The sequence below is a fragment of the Coptis chinensis genome, chromosome 7 (genome assembly GCF_015680905.1).
Source record: "Coptis chinensis isolate HL-2020 chromosome 7, ASM1568090v1, whole genome shotgun sequence".
Taxonomy (NCBI): Eukaryota; Viridiplantae; Streptophyta; class Magnoliopsida; order Ranunculales; family Ranunculaceae; genus Coptis; species Coptis chinensis.
The window spans coordinates 18,818,134-18,840,395 of NC_141462.1; the positions used below are offsets into that span (position 1 = coordinate 18,818,134).

Genomic DNA, 22,262 nt, shown 5'->3' on the forward strand with positions numbered 1-22,262 from the left:
GGGACTCTTATGTTTTTTCCGTTAGTTTGCTACTTTAACTGGATAAATAACTGGATAAATAGATGTTTCAATGGGGAAGCAAATGATCTAGCACAATGGGCAAGCCATAGCCCGGACATACATAGAGCTTCTTCCGAAGTGTATGTTAAATTGTCAATTTCTCTATAAATTCGAACTTATGTGAATGGTCAATTTTATTCATATATAAGAGGAGGTCTCGGGGACATGTGAAGGACTGGACATCTTCACATGTCAACCCTCCCCCTTAACAGGTGGTCCTTGCTTTTTATTTTTATAACACTTCACCTAGTATGAGTTGAGCCCGAGACCTCTTAAAAACCAGATGCTCTGATACCATGTTAAGGGGGAGTGTTGACATGTGAAGATGTTTAGTCCTTCACATGTCCCCGAGACCTCCTCTCATATATGAATAGAATTGACCATTCACATAAGTTCGAGATTATAGAGAAATTGACAATTTAACATGGTATTAGAGCCACTAGTTTCTGAGAGGTCTCGAGTTCAACTCCTACCATGCGAAGATGTCAAGTCTTTCAACCTATGTATTTTCAGCGATGTCCCGCTGAGGGAGAGTATTGACATATATGAGTCTCTAATATATTAATATAATTGACCCTTCACATAAGTTCGAGCTTATGGAGAAATTGGCAATTTAACAGTGTATGCTTGAAAAAAATATAATCCCCGTATTTGTTTAAGTTATTTATATTAATTAATGTGTGGTCCCCCTTAACAGATGGTCCTTGCTTTTTATTTTTATAACACTTCACCTAGTATGAGTTGAACTTGAGGTTTCTTAGAAACCAAATGCTCTGATACCATGTTAAGGGGAGTGTTGACATGTGAAGATGTCTAGTCTTTCACATGTCCCCGAGACCTCCTCTCATATATGAATAGAATTGACCATTCACATAAGTTCGAGATTATAAAGAAATTGGTAATTTAACATGGTATCAGAGCTATTGGTTTCTGAGAGGTCTTGGGTTCAACTCCTACCAGGTGAAGATGTCCAGTCTTTCAACCTGTATATTTTTAGCGATGTCCTATTGAGGGGCTGAGAGGGAGTATTGACATATATGAGTCTCTAATATATTAATATAATTGACCTTTCACATAAGTTCAAGCTTATGGAGAAATTGGCAATTTAACAGTGTATGCTTGAAAAAAATATAATCCCCGTATTTGTTTAAGTTATTTATATTAATTAATGTGCGGAACCTCTTTTTTTCTTCCTGGTCAAATACTGAAATCTTACGCATCATTTAGTGAGCTAAAAATCACTTAATCAGCAACCTAAAACTTGTCCATATGGAGCAACTGATCGATTGTACATGAGATGTTAAAAGCTGGACAATTAGCTGGTAAGTTATTACATTTCAAGTGGAGTTTGCTGCAATCTGCAATTGTGCTAGACTATTAAAAGTTATCTTTCTGTTTTTTTTTTATCCATTTTCGGCTTTGTACGTGCAGTCTTAAGAGTTAGCAATGAATATATGCTAACAAGATCCATACAAGAGTTGACATACAAAATTCAAAGGGGTTGGCAATGAATGTCAACAAGATTCATACACTTTAATTAATTGTATAGTCAATCTCCAAAAGAAAAGCTTCTAGGCTGGCAATGCCAACTGATTACTCATTCTCAACTCAACTCAGCTCACTTTCGTGTCTAGAAAATTTGGAACTCGCTGGATTGTGCTGTTATCCAACTTACAACCTGCGAAAATTTTGGATTGGACGTACATTTGAGTTCTCTCCTATAGCAGTACAGCCAACTAAGGGATACCAATTGAAACAAATGTTTGTCCACTTTGTTACCGTGTGAATAGAGCGTTGACATAGATGAAATGATAAATGGTTTTCCTGACTTTGGTGTGGATAGAAGGACCAATTATCGGTTACAATATCAGTGGCATTAGTAGATTTCTTAGAAAGAGAAAATCCTCTAAGCTGGCAAGGGCATGTTCAACTCTTCAAGTAGATATATTTGTACTCACATTCGTGTGTGACGAGGATTGTATCAGAGTTGATTTTGTATTTTTAGTTGCCCTTATAAAATTTCTTGGTCCGTCCTTGATTTTTAACCCTACTTAGGTGTCGAATGGACTTGAGTTTTGAGGCTGAGTCCAATGGTTTTGGACTGTTAAAACAGCAAACCCCACAATAGCACAGTATATGGGGTTAGCTTGATAGTGTTGTTCGACCCAATGGTTTTTCTTTTAGCCAAAAACAGTCACCCCAAGTAGCTGCCACTCACACAGGCGTGTAGGAGAGAACAAATTTCTTTTGTAACCGCCATTCACACTAGCGTATGGCTCTTTGTTTTTTCATGTCCACCCCATTTTACCCTTTCTCCCATCTCTCTCCCTCTTCTAACCGCCACAGTGATAGGCGTGTAGATTTATTTTGAAATTAAACCGAATTCTAGCCGCTACCCACAGAGGCATGTAGATTTATTTCGAGTTTTTTTTGTGGCCGCCACTCGTTCTGACGTGCAGAGCATACGCTATATCGTTAAAATTGATTGTATACATAGCGAAACTTATACCGATAGCGTTAGCGATTTCACGCACCATTGGATCACAATTTACCAGATATTTGGTGTTTTGCCACACCATTGGACTTAGCCGAGGAATCCCTTGTTTGTTGCATTCCAAGAATGAGGAACCGCTGTATTCCGGGCAGGCAAAAAATGGTGTAGTGTTAATTTTAATTTGAGAACTAGTGAAAATTGATTTTACATAGATTTTGAAACTTATCTTATCTTTTTCTCTTTTGGTAAAAGCAAGAACATACAAAAATCACCGGAATTGGAAAGAAAAATGCAATGAAATAAAATTGATTTGGCTGTCAAGAATTTTTCTTAAATAATTCTAAATTAATATATTATAATATATTCAACAAAAAACATGTCTTCTTATTTTTCTAAGTTTATATTACGAAATCTCGGAATATAAGGCAATACAACTTGCCAGCTTAGAACTTTCTTATAGAAGAAGGAGAAAGATTGGGGAATGAAACCTTTGTGCAACGGGATACAATTTGTTATTGAGGATGTCGCGTACTTGAACAAAACAACCATCCGGAAGCACGTGATTTTGATTATTTTTTTATTGGTAAAGTCGTGATTTTAATTATTGAATGATGATCCATGAATGAAGATAACTAGATTTTGGACAAAAATTTAGAAAATAGAAACTTGAAAGGCACACGATTATGGTTCAACATATGACAGACACTGGCACACTGCTATTCTGAGGAGTGCGCCAGATTTTATGCTCAAGGCATCTAAAAACACGTTACAAACTTACATTTGAAAATTCTTAAAATCCGAAGGATATATGCTAGCAGCGGTAAACATTGCTGAAATTACCAAACGAAAAGTTGTTTTCTTAATCATAGTACAAAATATCCTGATATATCGTGATATTTGGGGATATCTATCCAGATTTTAGAGAAAGATATATAAATATCACGATATGTTTAGAGAGATATACGACTGCAAATATTGGTGATATTTTGACGATATTTGTGATATTTGGAGATATTTTGTGATATTTTGCAATATTTTGCGATATTTTGTATATATAACAATTTTATTTAATATTTACCATTATATTTCAAATAAATATAAATAATGTATCATTATATATTAAGAAGTATCCACAATATCTACGATATTTTGGATATATCTACGATATTTGCATGTGAAACAATGTCAAATATCCCCAAAGAGAGAGATATATCCACGATACATATCCAGAAATTGAGTATCGATAAATATCAATATCCTGATATTTTGTACTATGCTCTTAATAAGGTTGTATGCAACTCACAAAGTGTGTGTGTGTGTTTTTTTGGTATCTGCAATTTTATTTATGTGATATTGCGAAATGTACAAACAACAGCTAGTTAGTCATAAAAAGGTAAAAGTATCATGATCACACATTACACATTGTGGAGGCCTTATACACCAATAGAAGCAAGAAATGGACCTGAGCCCCTCATTCCAATCCGGTTACATGTAAACTCCTCTTATTCGACCCGTCCCATATAACATCTCTATTAAGAAATCACAGTAGGGGTACAAACGGATAGGTTCGGATTCGGATATGACTGTATCTGAATTCGAATCTGAAAATTTATACCGATATCCGAATCCGAATCCGACGGATATTAAAAAATTTATCCGAATCCGATTTCGGATCGGATATATATATATATATATATAATAATTATTATTATTGTTATTATAGTTTTATATTATTAGTTTATGACTTTATATAATATTTTATATAATAATAAATTAATTAATTAATTATATATAATAACTATTAATTTTTTAAATTGGATCGGATATTTTCGGATGCGGATATGACAGTATTCGAATCCGTATCCGAAACCAGTTCGGACATAAAAAATTATCCGAATCCGAATCCGATATCCGAAATTTTCATATAATATCCAATTTTTCGAATACGAATTCGAATATTTGGATATCCACTTGCACCCCTAAATCACGGTCTCTTTCTCATTTTTCTAATTTTTTCCCTTCCTCTTTTCACCCTTTGGAGAAACCCCATTTGCATTCTATGTTTTCTCCTTTAACTTGTGATTTCCTTGGATTCTCTTTCAATCAAGATCGATATCATTAAATTTTGAGAAGTGTTGTCTGAAATTAGCTTCTTTTAAATCTAAAATTAGATTTGTTTTAAGCTAGAGAGGAGTTTTATACGTTGAAAGATTTGAGCTTGAATCGATGAATCCATCGTTTTAACTTATTTTTTGAAGGAAAATTTAAATTGGAGGAGGAGGAATCTTATTTTAATATCTTTTCAATTCAATTTTGTATGAGTTTGTGATATTTATATATGAATTTGTGCAATGACACCTTTTTTTTTGTAATTGACTTTTTGTTCTTTAGTTCTTATAAGAATTTGATGCTCTTTCGATGGGTTTTTCTTTTTTAGTGCTGTGAATGGAAATTAACTATGTAAATTTATTTATGCAAGAATAAAATTCACTATATAAAAATAAATTTGCATAGTGGAATTTCTATGCAAAAACAAAATTACATAGTGATTGGATTTGTATGGAAAAATCACTATGTAAAAATAAATTTGTATACTCAAATTTGTATGCATAAACAATTTTACATTGTGATGGGAGCCAATTTGTTCAGCATAGATGAAGAAGAAAAATAGGAAAATCAATATGTAAAAATAAATTTTCATATAAAATCACTATGTAAAAATAAATTTGCATAGAACAATCACTACGTAAAAACAAATTTGCATAGTGAAATTTCTATGTAAAAACATATTTACATAGTGATGGAATTTGCAGAGAAACATCATTATGTAAAAATAAATTTGCATACTAAAAATTTTCTGTAAAATTATTTTGCTATGCAAAATTGGTTTTTTTTATAGATATGTGGAAGTCTGTTTTTTTATTTTTGCATCTCGAAATCATAATTGGAACAAGATTTTCAAATGATATAATCTTCAAATTGTTTTCAATCTCGAAATCGTAATAAAAAATCATATCTACAACCTTCCATGTCACATCTATCTACCACTTTTCTCATTTAATTTTATCATGATATGATGTTAATCTTCTTTCATTTTGTATTATGTTCAAGTGATTTCTATACAAGTAGAAAAAAATTGGAGTTCTCTTGTTGAAAAGGGAGGAAAGAAGAAAATAGTGCGGGGGTATTTTTGTCTTTGTAATTTTTTTTTTCTAAAAACAGTGGGTTTTATGGGTTTGTCCGTTTTGGGTGGGTTTTTTAAGGAACTTTTTACCGGGCAGGGAGATTTATCATAAAACCTGCCAATAAAAGTGGTACCACCACTGTTAGCAATTCGGGATACAAGAATTATTCGGTACCGGAATAATTCAAGTTTTATTTGTTTACATGTTAGAAAAATTCAGTCAACAATTCGCAATACGTTAATAATATGTTGTATGTTTTATACGGGTATTAAACGTTTTGAAATAAAAGTTTGGATTTCAAACATTCAGTACACTTAAACAGGAATGGTAATATATATTTGACAATATAATTAAAATGTTCCACCATTTTTACTCTATATAAACTCCAATAATCCATATATACAACAACTAATTATATAATTGTAACTCACAATTCTTAGCTGCTTTTCAAAAATCTGGTCATATTGTCTAGTGGGTTCATTAGAAATTGAGTGTTTGAATTAAGTGAGTTAGGCTAGAGTCTAGTATTTGACTCGCTCAAACATTAATCATTTTCTTCCCCAACACTTTTTCTATCTCTTTTGTACTCATATTTAGGGTTATTTAGGGATTGGTCCTACTTATTTAGGGGTATTTAGGGATAGGTCCTAAAATTATCTATTATTAGGCTTTAGTCCTACTTCTATCGATTGACTTTAAGTCAACTCAATTGACTGTGGTCAACTCATTTTATAATAATATATTTTTCAATTTTTATCAAAATGGCCAAACTACCCTTCAGCGTGTTTCGCATGTGACTTTAGAGTCGTTGAAAATGGCCAAACAATGGGCGCGTGTCAAAATCGACCAAAGATATTTCATCAACTTAAATTCACCAAAGGTATTTCATGAACTTAAATTCAAACTCTTTAATGGCGAAAAGTAGGACCAAAACCTAATTAACTCAAATCTGAGGAGGGTTAACTCTTAAAAGACTAATTCTATATTGTATCAAATTCTAATTTTTTTTAACTTAATTGGTTGATCAGACCAAGGATATGGTTTGCCAATAGGAATTGGGATTTGAGTCAACGACTCATTTTTCACATCGAAATAGGATACAATATTATTCAAAACCAAAAGAATCTTATCCCCATTTGCAACAAGAGTTCTAAGAAATTATTCAAAACATTTACGAAAGTGACTGATGTGGAGGGTTAGGAAGAGGGCAGGATAAGTTTAATTATATATGGGTCGAAAACTTCAGCCCAGGGTGTTGGTTCAAAAAAATTGTTTCCAAACACATAGATTTTCTAGCGTTGGATTAGACCTCTTGGCAAGCAAGTGAGCGGACTCCTTTCGCCATTGAAAATTGTCGCTGTTGGTTTTGGTATCAAAGGAGAATATATCCGTAGAACCTTCAAGTTTCTATTTTTTTGAAGGTTCACCGATAATACCACCCATCATAAAGATCTTGGACCCAAGAGCGACATAACCACTACACTTGCCGATTTCAGGGTAAGGAATTATGCAAATAGGAGCCAAAAGAGTTTGAACATTGTTGATACACTTGCTAGGATCGACCCAGTACCAATAACCACTATCACGAATAGAGAAACGGAAAAATAGTTTCTTCGCCTGTTCAGAGTCAGACTTAGAACAGCGATGTAGAGAAGAGGACGAAGACTCACTCACCTTCAAATCAGGAGCTTCTCTCAAGTCTGAGCAACGACGCAGAGATGAGGACGAACACCACAAAGGGCTCACCTTCAAATCAGACATTTCACTCCTGCCTTTCTCACCATCCATCTTTCTCTTCTTCTCGACGATTTCATAGAGGCTGTTAATCATCCCTCTAACTTTTTTTGAACTTAATTGGTTTATCAGAGTAATTATGCTTCAGATTTTTGACACGTGTTGATTGTTGGCCATTTTCAACGACTCTCTAAAGTCACATGCGAAGCACGCTGAAGTGTAGTTTGGCCATTTTGATAAAATATGAAAATTATATTATTATAAAATGGGTTGACCACGGTCAACTGAGTTGACTTAAGGTCAATCGATAGAAGTAGGACTAAAGCCTAATAATCGATAATTTTAGGACCTATCTCTAAATACCCCTAAATAAGTAGGACCAATCCCTAAATAACCCTCATATTTATTTTAGAATGTAGATTTGCAAATTGTAAGGGAAAATAATAATTGGAAACAACACATCCATGTCTCTATGTTAGTTTACTCTTTTGAATTGCAAAAAAAAATGTTCTTCACATATACACAAAAGCTTTTAAAAATGTCCTTCATAGTTTACTTTTTTGTTCTTATTTATGTATCTTCATGCTATTCATCCTTACAAAAATTTGGTTTTTCATTTTTATTATTATTATATGAAGTATTTTTAAAATAAATTTTTGAATAATTCAGGAATTTGTGTTTTATACGTTTATAGTGAAAAAAACGTGAATTATTCCTAATTATTGAAAAGTGTGGAAGTATTAAACGTTTAGGCCTTCAAAAATTCGATGTGTATTATTCGTGAATTGCTAACAAGAGGTACCAGTGGCCAATCGACTTAGGTAGAAGGTAGATTTGCTCGCTCGCCTATCGGATGTGCCTACCATGTAGGATCACTAGCCTGGTCAGACCCAAGTTTGGCAAAAAGTGTGTTGGTAGTTTTCTTTTTTTTTGAAGAATGCCCCCAAAGAATGACTCTCAAGGACAAAGCGAGTGAAAGAATCACTCCCAAACCCAAGTTTTTTTCATAATCACTCTCAAGGACCGAGTAGATGAAAGGTCAAATATACCCTTGAAGCGAAATAAAAAATGGGTCGGGTAGATGAAAGGTCAAGTATACCCTTGACCCAGTGTATATAGTATGAACAATCATTGTTCATATACAAAATATGCGACCTCATTGTTCATACCTATTGGAGTATGAACACTCATTGTTCATACCTCATTGCTCATACATATTGTAAAGTATGAGCAATGATTGTTCATACCTACTAGAGTATAAACAAAGCGTGTTCATCCCTATTAGAGTTATGAACAATGGATGTTCATAACTCATGACTATGAACAATCATTGTTCATAGTCCAATTGGGATATGAACAAAGAATATTCATAGCTCATGACTATGAACATTGATTGTTCATAGTACGTACAATATGGACTATGAACACTCATTGTTCATAGCTCGTAGTTATAAACAATGAGTGTTCATAGCTACCAAACTATGAACAATCATTGTTCATAGTCCAATTGTGATATGAATAAAGAATGTTCATAGCTCATGACTGTGAACAATCATTGTTCATAATCCAATTGTGGTATGAACAAAAAATATTCATAGCTCATGACTATGAACATTGATTGTTCATAGTACAGTATAGACTATGAACACTCATTGTTCATAGCTATGAGCTATGAACAATGAGTGTTCATAGTTCGGTAGCTATGAACAATCACTGTTCATAGCTACTTTCCGGTATGTTTACGTTCACACTCTTTCTCCCCACTCGTTTTAGAATCCCTTTCTCGCCACGCGTTTTAATGCCTTGCGTTACTAATTAAACAAAAATTTATATATTAAACAATTCCAAGTTGTTCTTCAGCTCCGAAAGTTTGATTTATCCCAACCTTCCATAGGCCACCGTAGAGAAAAGAAAAACATGTTCACTCTGTTAAAAATTGATATATCATACACAATAAACTAAAGTTTTATTGTTACACAAGGTATAAACAAGTGGAGCATACATCATCGTGGAACTTTATTGAAAAAACTAGCTGCTACCAGGTGTGTGTTCAACGGATTTATTAATATCTTCTTTCTATTACTTTTACATATTCAGATTCATATCCACAAGTTACTTCGCTTTCCTTTTCTTTTACATTCGGGGTATGTTGAATGTTGTAAAATCTGGTGTCTCAAACTGATTTTTCCTGCTGACTTTTGTAGGTGGATGGTTACGGAATCAGTTCCATGGCAAAGTTTTTCTTGGGCTTTGGTTATTCACCTCGAGAAGGCTAAGTCTGTCTGCAAACATGTCACCTGTTGGTTTTCTCATCCGTAATTTTGGGTTGGAGAAGAAAGGGATTTTGGGTTTTCTCATCGGTAATTTTGTTTATTAACAAGAAAAGGTAAAAGTGGGATTTTCAAAAAATAAAAAGGGTTGGGCCAACTTATTTTGTCCTTAAGGGTTATTAAAATTTAAAAATTGGGTTTGTGAGTGATTATAAAAAAAATCATGTCCTCTAGAGTTGTTTTGAAATGAAATTGAGCCTTGGGGCTAATTTCTTGCCCCCCTATTTTATTTAGATCTTAAGTAAATAGTTGTCTTCTTCCACAATCTTGTTGAGCAGTTTAGCAAGCGGAGGAACAAAGTAGTTTACATCCTTCTAAAGTTTCTAGAGCTGCCAGGAAGTCAGCAGCTCCCAGGCCATATTGCCGCTCTTAAGTTCCAGCATGCCCATGGAGCTTTTTATTCTTTCCTTAGAATCTGAAGTGATGCCCTTTTTGAATCAGAGGCAACTTCAATGAATTTCCTCTGTAGTAATTCACAACCAGTGGGCCCTTCATGTATAGCCTTCATCTCTTGTTTGATAGCTAGTATTCATCTTATAATCCTAGTTCATCAGGGAAAAAAAAATTCGTGAAGTGCGTATACAAGTGATCGACATCCAGAAACTTAGGAAGCAGATAGAGAGAAACTCGGTGCCTTTTTATGTTAGAGGGTTGTTTAGAACCTGATGTAGGATTACTAGCCCCTCTTTCTTGCCAAAATTCCTCCTTCTTATGCTAAAATTATTATTTTCAAATTAGAATTATTACTTATTAGGAATTTGGAATATTTGATATTTTCTATTTATAGTTTAATTATATTTAGAACTGTAGGTTAGATTTAGAAGTTTAGGTTTCTTGGTTATCAATTATGGTTTATCTATATAAGGAGGCCATTGTAGTTTAGTTAAGGTATTCAATTATCAATTATCAAATCTCCAAAACCTATTATACTTTTCTCCTTCAACTTCTACAATTCTTCTATTCAATCTTCTTTCTCCTTAAATCTATTCTCCCTTTTGAAGATCTCCGCATCTTTTCTTCTAAATCTCTTTTATTCCGCATCAATTGGTATCAAGAGCCCCACTTTTTATATTCTTATCAAGAAAGCAATCCACCACCACCACTTCCGCAAACCACCCAAAATTATCTCTTTCAATGGCTAAATTTGTTACAAATGAAGAATTCAACAAGTTCGAATTAAACCTTGATTCAAAGTTTGAAGTTTTTGGTGCAAAGCTTAAAATTTTGGAGACGAGACTCATTATTATGTTCCGCATCAATTGGTATCAAGAGCCTCACTTTTTAGATTCTTATCTAGAAAGCGATCCACCTCCACAAACCACCCATTGTTTTTCTCTCTCTCAATGGTTAAATTTGTTACAAATGAAGAATTCAACAAGTTCGAATTAAACCTTGATTCAAAGTTTGAAGCTTTTGATGCAAAACTTGAAGCTTTGGAGACGAGACTCATGATTATGTAGGAACCGTTATTCAAAATGACTATTTCTACAAACTGCTAACACCACTCGCAGCGGAATTAATAGGTGTCCACGATTTGTGATTGGAGAACATACCTTTGAGAATCAGTTTAGATAACTCTGAGAATCCAAGCTTTATGAAATTCGAAATCAACCTCCTGATCTTCTGTTGTATTCCTTTAGAATAGATTGGACGTTGTGTGGACAATGATCTACCAATCCCCTTCTTTCTCTCAAGATCAGAAACGAATTCAGATCTACTTTTCTTGCCTTTTTTTTAGAACAATGAATAGTGAATTTCGGACAGAGAGAGATTATTCTATTTATAGGCTACAACAGGGACCATGAGGAGAAATTAGGGTTGGGCCTCCTAACGGGCTTGGGCTTCCCATGTTCTCCCCGAACACACGACCCAAATCCGTCAACAAATGGCTTATTCCACTAAAGGTCATTGTTGCACTACCGCCCTAATCTCAAATTACGTGTCAGCGTTTATGGGCTCCATATTATATGCTCGTTAATCTCCCCGTGTTTAAGATATCGAATGTCCGTTGATAAAGTCAAGTTACTGACAACTACATTAATCAACTTCTTATGTCCTTGAATAGTACCACTCAACCTCATTGTCATGTCGGAATAAATCCACCTGCAGGGTTTATATGACAATCTTTTTGAGCTCCTCAAGGGGACATCATCAACCCGACTTCTTGCGGGACACGGATTCCTTCTATAATCAACAGCACACCTTACATACAATGTCATTACCCAATCCATTGAGTTTGTTGATTCACAAATGAATCTCACTCATTGATGATTTAAAGCAATGTACAATGCATGTAAGTGCCCATTATTATATCCAGATTAGGAAAACAAGCAACCACTCATTGTTTTCTTATATAGTCAGTATAAGGAGAAACAACATCACTTGGTCCTGTTCAATACACACAAAGTGTACTAGTGTAATCCTATAGTCAAGATAGACTAATACCAGATTATACTACAACCGTACTAATGGTTTGTCCAAATCCATCTAGGTTGTGAACGATTACTTATACTTTATAAGGTATTGATGATATGATCTTCTGTGTGTTCACACCATATCATCTACAACATAAAGTATTAGACACATGCATATAACTAATAACATATATAATATACATAACATTTGCCCATATGATTCTCATTCAAAATATAAAGAATTAGAGTTAATACAGAAGTAATGCTTTTAGTATATAACCCTGTCAGATTATGTTCAAAGAAGTATTCCCTAGCTCTAGCGCTTTTGCAAAACCCAACCCTAGTGCCATCACATACCCTAACACCACCACTTTCACAAATACTAAAGCCACTTCTGTAACCTCCACCACAACTTATACAAATCATAGCATCTCCGCAAGCCATGAGATCTTCAACCCTAAATCTACGGCAAAAGATTTCCATAACACATCATAACCAAATCAAATTTTGGGGGCTTCTTGCATTACACATATTGGTTGCATGGTCGATGTAATATAGTGCTCACTGGTCCATCTAGTGGGGTTCTAGTATCACGTAGGTGCAGAACAAAACGATAAGACGTCTGTTATTTCCTAATCAATGTCATTATTTATTATTACTTTGTAATCCAATTTAGTTTATGGCATTCTACATTTTGGATTTTCCAGCTAAGAAATTATGTACAGCTAGGGAATCGAGTGATTTTTTGCTCCCAGCGTCTAAAGCTCCAAGCCCTATTACAAACACACACGTGTCCCATGTTTTCCCATCAAATCGGTGTGAAAGTTGTCAAAGTTTTTACCCAAAGTCTAATGTACGTGTTTACCCTTGGGAGTAATTGTTTGTGGATTTCATCTTCTTCGTTAAAAGAAAAAAAACAAACGAAATAGAAAAAGAACAAATTTGTGTTCAACGATTTACAACTTATGATTGCTCTTTGCTCTCCTGACCAGTGACCAGTTCTCGTCATTATGAAAGTAGTGGCGTCTAACAAATTATATATTCAATCTGTAGCGACCCAAATCATGACTACCGTAAGATCAATGATAAAGGGACATGATGATGGGATAACAAGAAGTGGGAGGCATCCTAACCGGGTCATGGCTATCGGAGTATAGGGGGAGAGAAGTGAACACGTGGGGCAATGAGTTGACAAGTGAAGGTCGCGAGTCTGAGGTAGGGTAAGCCGGGAGCCAGATAAGCAGGATCCAAGCGTGGTACCAGATAGAGATTGGGACCCTTGGGAACATAGATAAACCCTACACATGGCAACAGAGGGACCGAGAGATTGAGAGACAGGTGGAGGGTCAGGAAGGAATGGGAGGGGGGTATAAAGATAATAGTGAAGAGAAGAGAAAAGGAGGAGGAAAAAAAAGAGAGGCAAAGGGTGAGAGTGAGAGAGTAAAAAGAGGTCAATACATTTGGCGCCGTTTGTGGGGAAGATCAAAGAGAGTAGAGAAATGGCGACGAAAGTGAAAAGAGGTGTGGGCAGACCGAGAAAGGCGGTGGTTGCCGACGAGGATGTGGAGTCAGTAAGGAGTGAAGGGGGAGAGCGAGGCGGGGAAGAGACAATGGTGTTGGATTCAGAGGAAACGAGGCTGTTACATGAGGAAATAGCAAGGTTAAGGGAAGAAAATGAAGGACTACGGAGGGAGAAGGAGACCATAGAGGAGTCTGAGAGGAAGGCGTCGGAGTCAGAGAAAGAGGAGGAGGGGAGGCCGAACGTGGCGGATCAGGCGGTGGCAGGACTCACAAAGGAGCAAGTTAGAGAAATGATTGCCAGTGATCTGAAAGTGAAACGGGAGCAGACCAAAGGCATGGGAGGAGCGGCGAGCCAAGTGGTGGCCGGTGAGATTAAACCGTAATTCGTTAGCGAACGCGGTTTGGAAGTCCGAGGTTTCAAAGAGGTTCAACCAGCCCAGGTTTGAGAGGTATGATGGGACTGGAGACCCAGTGGGCCACATCCATCATTTTAGGCAGCAGATGCCACTATGGCAGGAACCGCGGTATGATGGGTTGCAGTGCATGATGTTCCCCGCAAGCTTAAAAGGGGGATGTCGGACTGGTATTACCTTTTACTGTCTAAAAGCATAAACAACTTTCAGGAGTTGGAGCAGGCTTTCATAGATCACTTCATACATCAAAAGAAGCGGGTAGTAGACATCGCAACTTTGTTTAATGTAAGACAGATATCCTCGGAGTCTGTGAGGGATTTCTTGTGCATATTCAAGGCAGAGACCTTGAAGGTGGAGAACTTAGACGAAAGAACTGCGGTGATAGCATTTGAGCGAGGTTTACGTTCGGGAACGAGGGTACATGAGCCGGTAGCCAAGAATGAGATCGCGACATTACAGAATCTATACCCGAGGGTGGAAAAATATATTAGGTATGAAAATACTATGCAGAAATATATGAAAAGGTCGGGGAAGGCAGTGTTGTCATTGGATAGAGGCAAGGACCGTCGGCAATATGAGTCTTCAGACAAGGGAGGCAGTGGATATCGGGGGTACTCATCGCGGCCCAAAAGGGGCAGAGAGGAGGCTAGGAGGGAAAACCGAGAGAGGAAGCCTTACTGGGAAGCGGAACAAGTGCCGCTGAACAAGCCGTTAAGCGAGATATTGTCGTTAATTCAAAATCTGCAGGGGTATGAGGGGCCACGAACCAAACCAGCGGAAATGCAAGGCAAGACTTATTGCGCCTACCATCAGCTGCATAACCATGAGATGGATGATTGTTACGCGCTGAGGTGGTTAATTCAGAAGATGATAGGGAAGGGGTTATTGAAGGAATTTACAATGGAGGAGGAGAAAACAGAGCAAGCACCAAATCAAGGGAGGATATTGGGAACGATCAATGTGATTTTTAGTGGAGAGATTCTGAGTCACAACGCCCACCAAGATAAGATAAGACGAACTGCGAGCATGCAACAGGTCCACGAGGTGTTAGGTCATTCACGGTCGACACCGTGGTTTGCGAGTGGAAGGGGTAGCATAGTGTTCACCGATGCGGACCTCCAAGCAATGGGTTTCGTTGGTAAAGCATGGCAATAGGAAATTACATGGTGAGTTCTGCGGGCGGTATTTGTGGATTTGTTGTTGAGAGACACAATGGAGGAAATGAACCCGTTGAGGCCCTCGCATGAGACAAACTTGTATGGGTTCAATGGAAGCATGGTGAGCCGAAAGCCTGGGGAGTTCCTACTCCGGTGACCACGGGGACCCGATTCATGTGCTCCGATTCAAGGTGGTGGATGTCGATTCGTAGTACACCGCCATATTAGGAAGGCAGTGGATTCATGAGATGAAAGCGGTCCCCTCCACCTACTACCAAGTGATCCGATTTCCTACTCCAACCGGGACATATGAGGTACGCGGAGATCAAGTGACAGCCAAGAACAGTCATCAGAGTACAATGAAAAGGTTAGTCGCCGGATCAGAGGGAGAGACATCGCACCCTAATAAGAGGCAATCATAGCAATTACAGTGTGTCTTCTTGGAGGGGGAGGCTGAGCCGGCAGTGGGGCTGAAGAACTTTGATGAGATAGAAATAGTGAATTTAGGGGAAGGAGAGGAGGAAAAGTTCACGTCAGTAGGTTCCAGTTTGCCTGAGGAGTGGAGGAATAAATTAGTGCAGTTTTTGTCTAAAAATAAGATAGTATTTGCGTGGGGCGATCGAGAATGTCACAGGATTAGATCTGGGATTCGCATGTCATCAATTACACATGAGAGAAGATGCTAAGCCTGTGAGACAAAAGATGCGAAGCATTAGGCCCAAATATGCCGAGGGAATCCGCGAGGATGTCGCGAGATTGAAGGGAGCGGGGATAATACAAGAAGTGGCGTTCACCGACTGTTTATCAAATTAAATGTGGTCATGGTACTGAAAAAGAATGGCAATGTCCGTATGTGTGTCCACTTTACAGATGTTCACTCGGAGTACCCTAAAGACAGCTACCCCATACCGAGAGTGGACGAATTGGTGGATAGAACAGCAGGGTTCAAGATATTTTCTTTCATGGATGCATCGATAGGATACAACCAAGTCACGATGTATGGACCAGATCAGGAGAATATACGGCCTTTGTGGTAGAAGGTGGTACGTATTGTTATAAAAGGATGCCATTTGAGTTGAAGAACGTTGGGGCTACGTTTCAACGGTTAGAAGAGAAAATATTTGAAAGCAAAATCCGAAAAGGGATTGAAATATACATAGATGACATGGTGGAGAAGAGTATGTCAGAAGAGGAGCACTTAGAGGGTCTGAAAGAGACATTCTGTATACTGCGGACGCACAATTTGAAGCTCAACCCAGATAAGTGTATGTTTGGCGTGACCACGGAGAAGTTCCTGGGTTACATTGTTACTCACCGGGGAATAGAGGCGAACCCTGAGTAGATTAGATCTTTGGTGGAAATTTCATCGCCGCAGGACGTCAAAGAGGTGCAACGCCTCGCGGGAAGGGTCGCGACATTAAATAGATTCATTTCAAAGTCATCGGACAAGTGCAGGCCGCTGTACCGGTTGCTAAGGAACACACCAGATTTCTTATGGACCACTGAGTGTGAGAAAGCGTTTTAAGAATTGAAGAGTTATCTGGGCAAGGCTCCTTTATTGTCGCGGCCTGAACAAGGAAAGAAACTATACTTGTATCTGGGAGTCACGGAATATGCAGTTAGCTCAGTGCTAGTTCGAATCGTTGATAAGATAGAGAAGCCGGTTTACTTCCAAAGTAAAACCTTGTTAGATGTCGAGACCCGGTATAGTAGAGTGGAGAAATATGCTTTGGCATTGGTTTTTCTGCCTTGAAGTTGAAACCTTATTTCGAGGCACACTCGGTAGTGGTAGCAACAAATTTTCCCTTAAAACAAGCATTAAAAGCAGAAAAGTCTGGGAGAATGCTGAAGTGGACTGTAATGCTGACTTCTTACGAGATACAATATCAAATCAGAATTGCAAAGAAGGCGCAGGCTGTGGCAGAATTTCTAGTGGAGTTCCCAGCAAAGGATCCCACTTGGGGGGAAGAGATGGTCATGGAGCCTGAAAGAAACATTGAGCAGGATTTCTTGAACCCTTGGGACAAGAGAAACGGGTGGAGAGTGTTCGCAGATGGTTCTACCATGTATGCATGTAGTGGGATAGGGGTTGTATTGGTTACACCAAATAACAACAGGATGGAACTAACCATGAAGATGGGATTCGCGGCGTCTAACAATGAATCAGAATATGAGGCGGTGATAGCGGGTTTGAGAATGGCCGAGGATGTGGGGGTTAAAGAGCTGACAGTGTACTCGGACTCGAATCTGGTAGTGTGCCAGGTGAATGGGGGGTTTGCTGCTCGATGTCCGCGGATGGCGAGGTACTTGAAGGTGTTACATGAAAGATCCACCAGGTTTGCGAAGATTAAGTTCGTGCATTTAGGTCGCGGTGAGAACATACATGTTGACGCCCTGGCCTACGTAGCCGCTGCAATACCTGGATCCGAGGAAATGGTGATAAAGGTAAAGAGGTTGGAGAAACCCAGCACAGAGGAAGCTACGGAGGTATGTCAAACCGAGGAAGAGGAGGATGGTTGGATGGGTCCCATTAAGAGCTTTCTATTTGGGGGCATGGTGATGGATAAAAAGGAGAAAAGGAGACTAGAACAGACTTCTCAGAGGTACACTCTATTAGAGGGAAGTTATATCAAAAGAATTTCAATGGACCCTTGCTAAAGTGTCTTAGGCCAAGGTTGGACTTAGAGGTGGTAGCAGAGTTACATGGGGGAGATTGCGGAAGCCATTCAGCGGGGAGAACCACAGCGCACCGACTGCTAACACAGGGCTACTTCTGGCCCCACATGAAGAGAGACGCGATGGCGTATGCTAAGCGATGTGATAAGCGTCAGAGATTTGCTCAGTTGAGTTTTGCACCAACATAACCACTACACAGCATATAGTGGAATCTTTGTCTTACGCCTAGTAGTGCACAACTCTTTGAGAAACTTAGCATGGTGAGGTAACTTTTTAATTGCTTCAAGAAAAGATAAGTTTATTGTTAGATTTTTAAAAACTTTTCTAATCTCGTCAAAATTTGTATCCTTGTTTAACATAACTAATCTCTGAGGAAACGGTGGTTTCTCTTTATATTTAGCATATGGATCAACAGGATGTTTAACCTTGGCTTTCTGTTTCTTAAGTTGTGGTTTAACTGGTACCTCTACAGGGGTAGGATCTTCAGTTATTATTTCGGTATCTAGTTCGATATCCGGTGTAGGGATTACTGGTGGGGTAACTATAGGCATAGTTACGGCGTTATCAACCACTCTGCTAGAACGGAGAGTGGTGATGGCATTTGGCTCACCTACGTTTGCATTTTCAGTACTAGTATTATCGTTTACCTCAAAGGTTGTGTTTGTTGTTTTAGGATTAGGTATCGTTTGACCTGGAAATACACTTGTGGGTTGTACTTTCTCTTGTGCTAACTGCTGTAAGGAAAGTTGGATAGCTTGTAAAATCTGTTGTTGGGTTTGCATAAAGGCATCAAAATGATCTGGTTGTGGAGAAGTGTTAGCTATAGGTTGTGTGACAGGAACTATGTCACGTTGATTATTAATGGGTGGATTTTGATAGTTATTATGTACCGGAACAATACCTCTATTAGCATTATAATTATTATTGTTATAATTATTATAATTCCCTTGTCCTTGTCCTTGCCTCGGTGGAGCTTAGTTGTAATTGTTTGTTGGCCTAACATTTTGGTTATTAAACCTTGGAGGTTGTTGATTATTTCGCCAACCGAAGTTGGGGTTTTGTCGCCAAGCTGCGTTAGGTTCGCTATTAATGGAACAAACATTATATTGTTGTGATGTTTGTTGTTCATAAGCGAGAGGACAATAGGAGTCAGGGTGCTCTGGACTCAAACAGAAATTACATGGATTGGAGTTGACATTCATGATGGGGATAGGTTTTTGTTGAATAGAAATAGCCTTTACCTTTTTAGTGAGAGATTCAATTAAGTTTTTAAGCTCAGGATCGGGTTTCATTTCAAACATACCGGCGGCCTTAACTGTTGTAGAAGAACTAGCGGAACGGGAGATATATTGTCACTACCCCCCAGTTATTATTACGTTTAGTTTGATCTTCTAAAAATTTATAAGCCTCTGAGGCTCCTTTACTTAGGAAACTACCCTCATTCATTATGTCAAGCACCTCTTTATGGTGGTGTAACAGTCCCTTGAAAAAGGCACGAACTAACATGTCTTTCGCAAGGTTATGGTGTGGATACTCTATAAGAAGATCGGTGAAACGATTCCAAGCCTCTGAAAATGATTCATGAGGATTCTGTCGAAAGAAATGAATCTTGGAAAGCATTTCATCGATCTTCAGGGGGTAAAAATGTTCCATAAATAGTTGAACAAGTTTGGCCTACGAGTCCACAGAATTAGGCGATTGGGCAGTTAACTAAGACGCCGCCTTATCGGCTAAAGTGAAGGGGAATACCCTCAGTTTAATTTGTTCAGCACCAACCGTAGAATGGTGGAATATAGTAAGGACTTGGTCAATCCTACGCATGTGCTGATAAGGTTTTTCATAGTCTAACTCATGAAAAACGGGTAACAAATTAAATATATTTGGGGGGATTCGAAAATCCCCCACTGGGTCTGATAGAATGATGCAAGATTTTGGGCTATTGTTCAAGGCTTTGTAAAAGTCAGAGAGAGGTGACTCTTTCTTCAGCCATTATTTCAAGTGTTGTGTGTGGTATATTAGCTAGAGGTGTAGTGAGTGGTATACTAGAAAGGCGTGTTTGTTGACGTTGCCGGTTGATTACGTTAGGCGTTTTTCTTCTACCTGACATTAATCTCATGCAAGGCTAAGACCAATCTTAACTAAACACGACAACACTCAAACAATCCTGATATGCTAGTATAAACCTCTCACAGGAGATGCGAGGTATGGAAGAAAGAAGTACCTGAAAGCCTCCTTGTTTCGCTTATGAATAGCGTATTGTTTCCGTGAGCTTAGTGTATATAACGAGTTAGAAACACTTAATAACTTTAAGAAATGGAAATTTGAACTAACCTGTGGAAATCGGTTTTAGGATGAGGCGCTGGGGTGCACTCCTCCATCAGGCGCAAGCTCCATCCATACCGCAGACCGATGTCCAATGATTTGGGCAAGTGGCCCCGAGAGGCAGTAAAAGCTCAGGAGAAATTTAACTTACAGTGATTTGAGCGCGGGTGGCGCTCCGTGTAATTCTGCGAGGAAAATTTCAGTTCTGAAACGGACAACAACAGTTAGAATCAAACAAGGGTGGGTGGGTTTAATGGGACTTGGGAAAGACTAATTATACTAACGAAAACAAATCTAAAGGGAACTAAGATGGCAGTGGCGCCATTTGATATGGGTAAAATGATAGTTTTACTCACGAATAAACAATGAAACTTAAACGCAAGTAAAACTAAAACTAAAACTAAACTTTACTAGATTTGTTTATCAAAGATTTCTACTCTCGATTCTATCGAAATAGAGTTGGAGTAAAAGATTTGTTCCACTCCTAGTTGTTTAGAATTAGAGTTTCCTAAGTTTATCGGTCTATCTAAAGTCAATGAGAGATTTACGAATTTATACTACGATGCAAATTATACTCAAATACTTAACTATGATAATTCAACTACTACAATACTAAATTGATAATATGATAAGGAATAAGGGGGGATTGATTCTACTTTAACTCGACTTAATTTACTAACGAAGAATCGTCGTAATCCGAATTGAACTGCTTTCGCATAACAATTGGTTCTTCCTAATCTCTAGTTGTTCATGGTAATCTCTACCAGCTAACATCTAGCAAGTGAAACAATCAAATCTATTCTCATGGTGAAGTAATCGTTTCTAGAATGGAATGGAAATTACGACTACTCTACGCTAACACAAATCAAGCTTCATCAAGGTGTCTTCAACCCCCTCTAATATAGGTTTAGCCTAGAATCATTATGCTATCATTTTCCAAGGAAATCAAACAAGACATGGTATAAAGATTCTAACTTTGCTTATTTGAATTCAAATATAAGTCTAAAATTGCTAGATTTAATTGAAACTAACAATGATAAATACTAAATCTATGAATTGAAGCTATAATGATTAAATGGAAATGAAACTAGATTATCAAGAACTAAATTACTTTATTAATCTAATGAATAAATAACAATAGATTTAAATACTAAATTAAAACAAGATGAAAATGAAAACTAATTAATTAATAGAGTGAAAACTAGATCTATAATTATGTTCTAATGGCTACTTGCTACCTAAACTAATTATTCTTTTAGAGCTAAGTCTTGTGTGTTGAAATGGAGGAGACCAGATCCACATTTTATTGTATGGGTTGAGGAGCCATGTTTCGGGCCGGAAAATCGAGCCCAAAACCCAATTTCTTCAGTCCACATAGGCCTTTTCAGCCCACAGACTTTTTGTCCACTTTTGCTCCTCTGATTGGATCAAGTCTTGGACCATTGGAAAGCTGATTCCAAGCCGGTCGTTTTGGCATAAGGTAGGCCCAATTCTGAGGTCTGAGCCCAAAGATATGGTCTTCGGAAGTTCTGCTGACTTTTGTGTGTTGTTTCTGCCCACGTTGACTTTGACTTTTCAGCTTTGACCGGGCTTTGCAAAGGCTTTTTCTCCTTGAATCTTGGCCTTTAATTACAGAACTTCTTAGCAACCAACCCTTTCTCCTTTATCTCGCCAAAGTGACACATTTTTGCACATACTTGACTTCAATGCCTGAAATACATAAAAACACGTAAGCAGCATTAACTCTTATTTATTACTCGCATAATTGGTCTAAAAACATTATTGTTAAGGGGTTAAAACTACAGTTTTGGGCTCTTATCATTCATACCTCACTGTTCATACCTCAACGTAATGTATGATCAGTAATAACACATATTGGAGTATGGATAATCATTGTTCATACTTATTTGGGGTATGCACAATCACTGTTCATACTAACATGAGCTATGATCAGTA

The 22,262-nt window shown here is 37.7% G+C and overlaps 2 protein-coding genes across 2 annotated transcripts; both read left to right on the forward strand.

Annotated features, from left to right (window-relative positions):
- The first annotated feature begins 14,310 nt into the window (after nucleotides 1-14,310).
- LOC147486434 (uncharacterized) lies at nucleotides 14,311-15,306 on the forward strand. The gene has a single exon (XM_086573733.1). It carries the CDS (start codon nucleotides 14,311-14,313, stop codon nucleotides 15,304-15,306), a length of 996 nt encoding a protein of 331 aa, XP_086429859.1.
- A 1,844-nt stretch (nucleotides 15,307-17,150) lies between these two features.
- LOC147486435 (uncharacterized) lies at nucleotides 17,151-17,966 on the forward strand. Its single transcript, XM_086573734.1, has one exon. It carries the CDS (start codon nucleotides 17,151-17,153, stop codon nucleotides 17,964-17,966), a length of 816 nt encoding a protein of 271 aa, XP_086429860.1.
- Nucleotides 17,967-22,262: the final 4,296 nt, after the last annotated feature.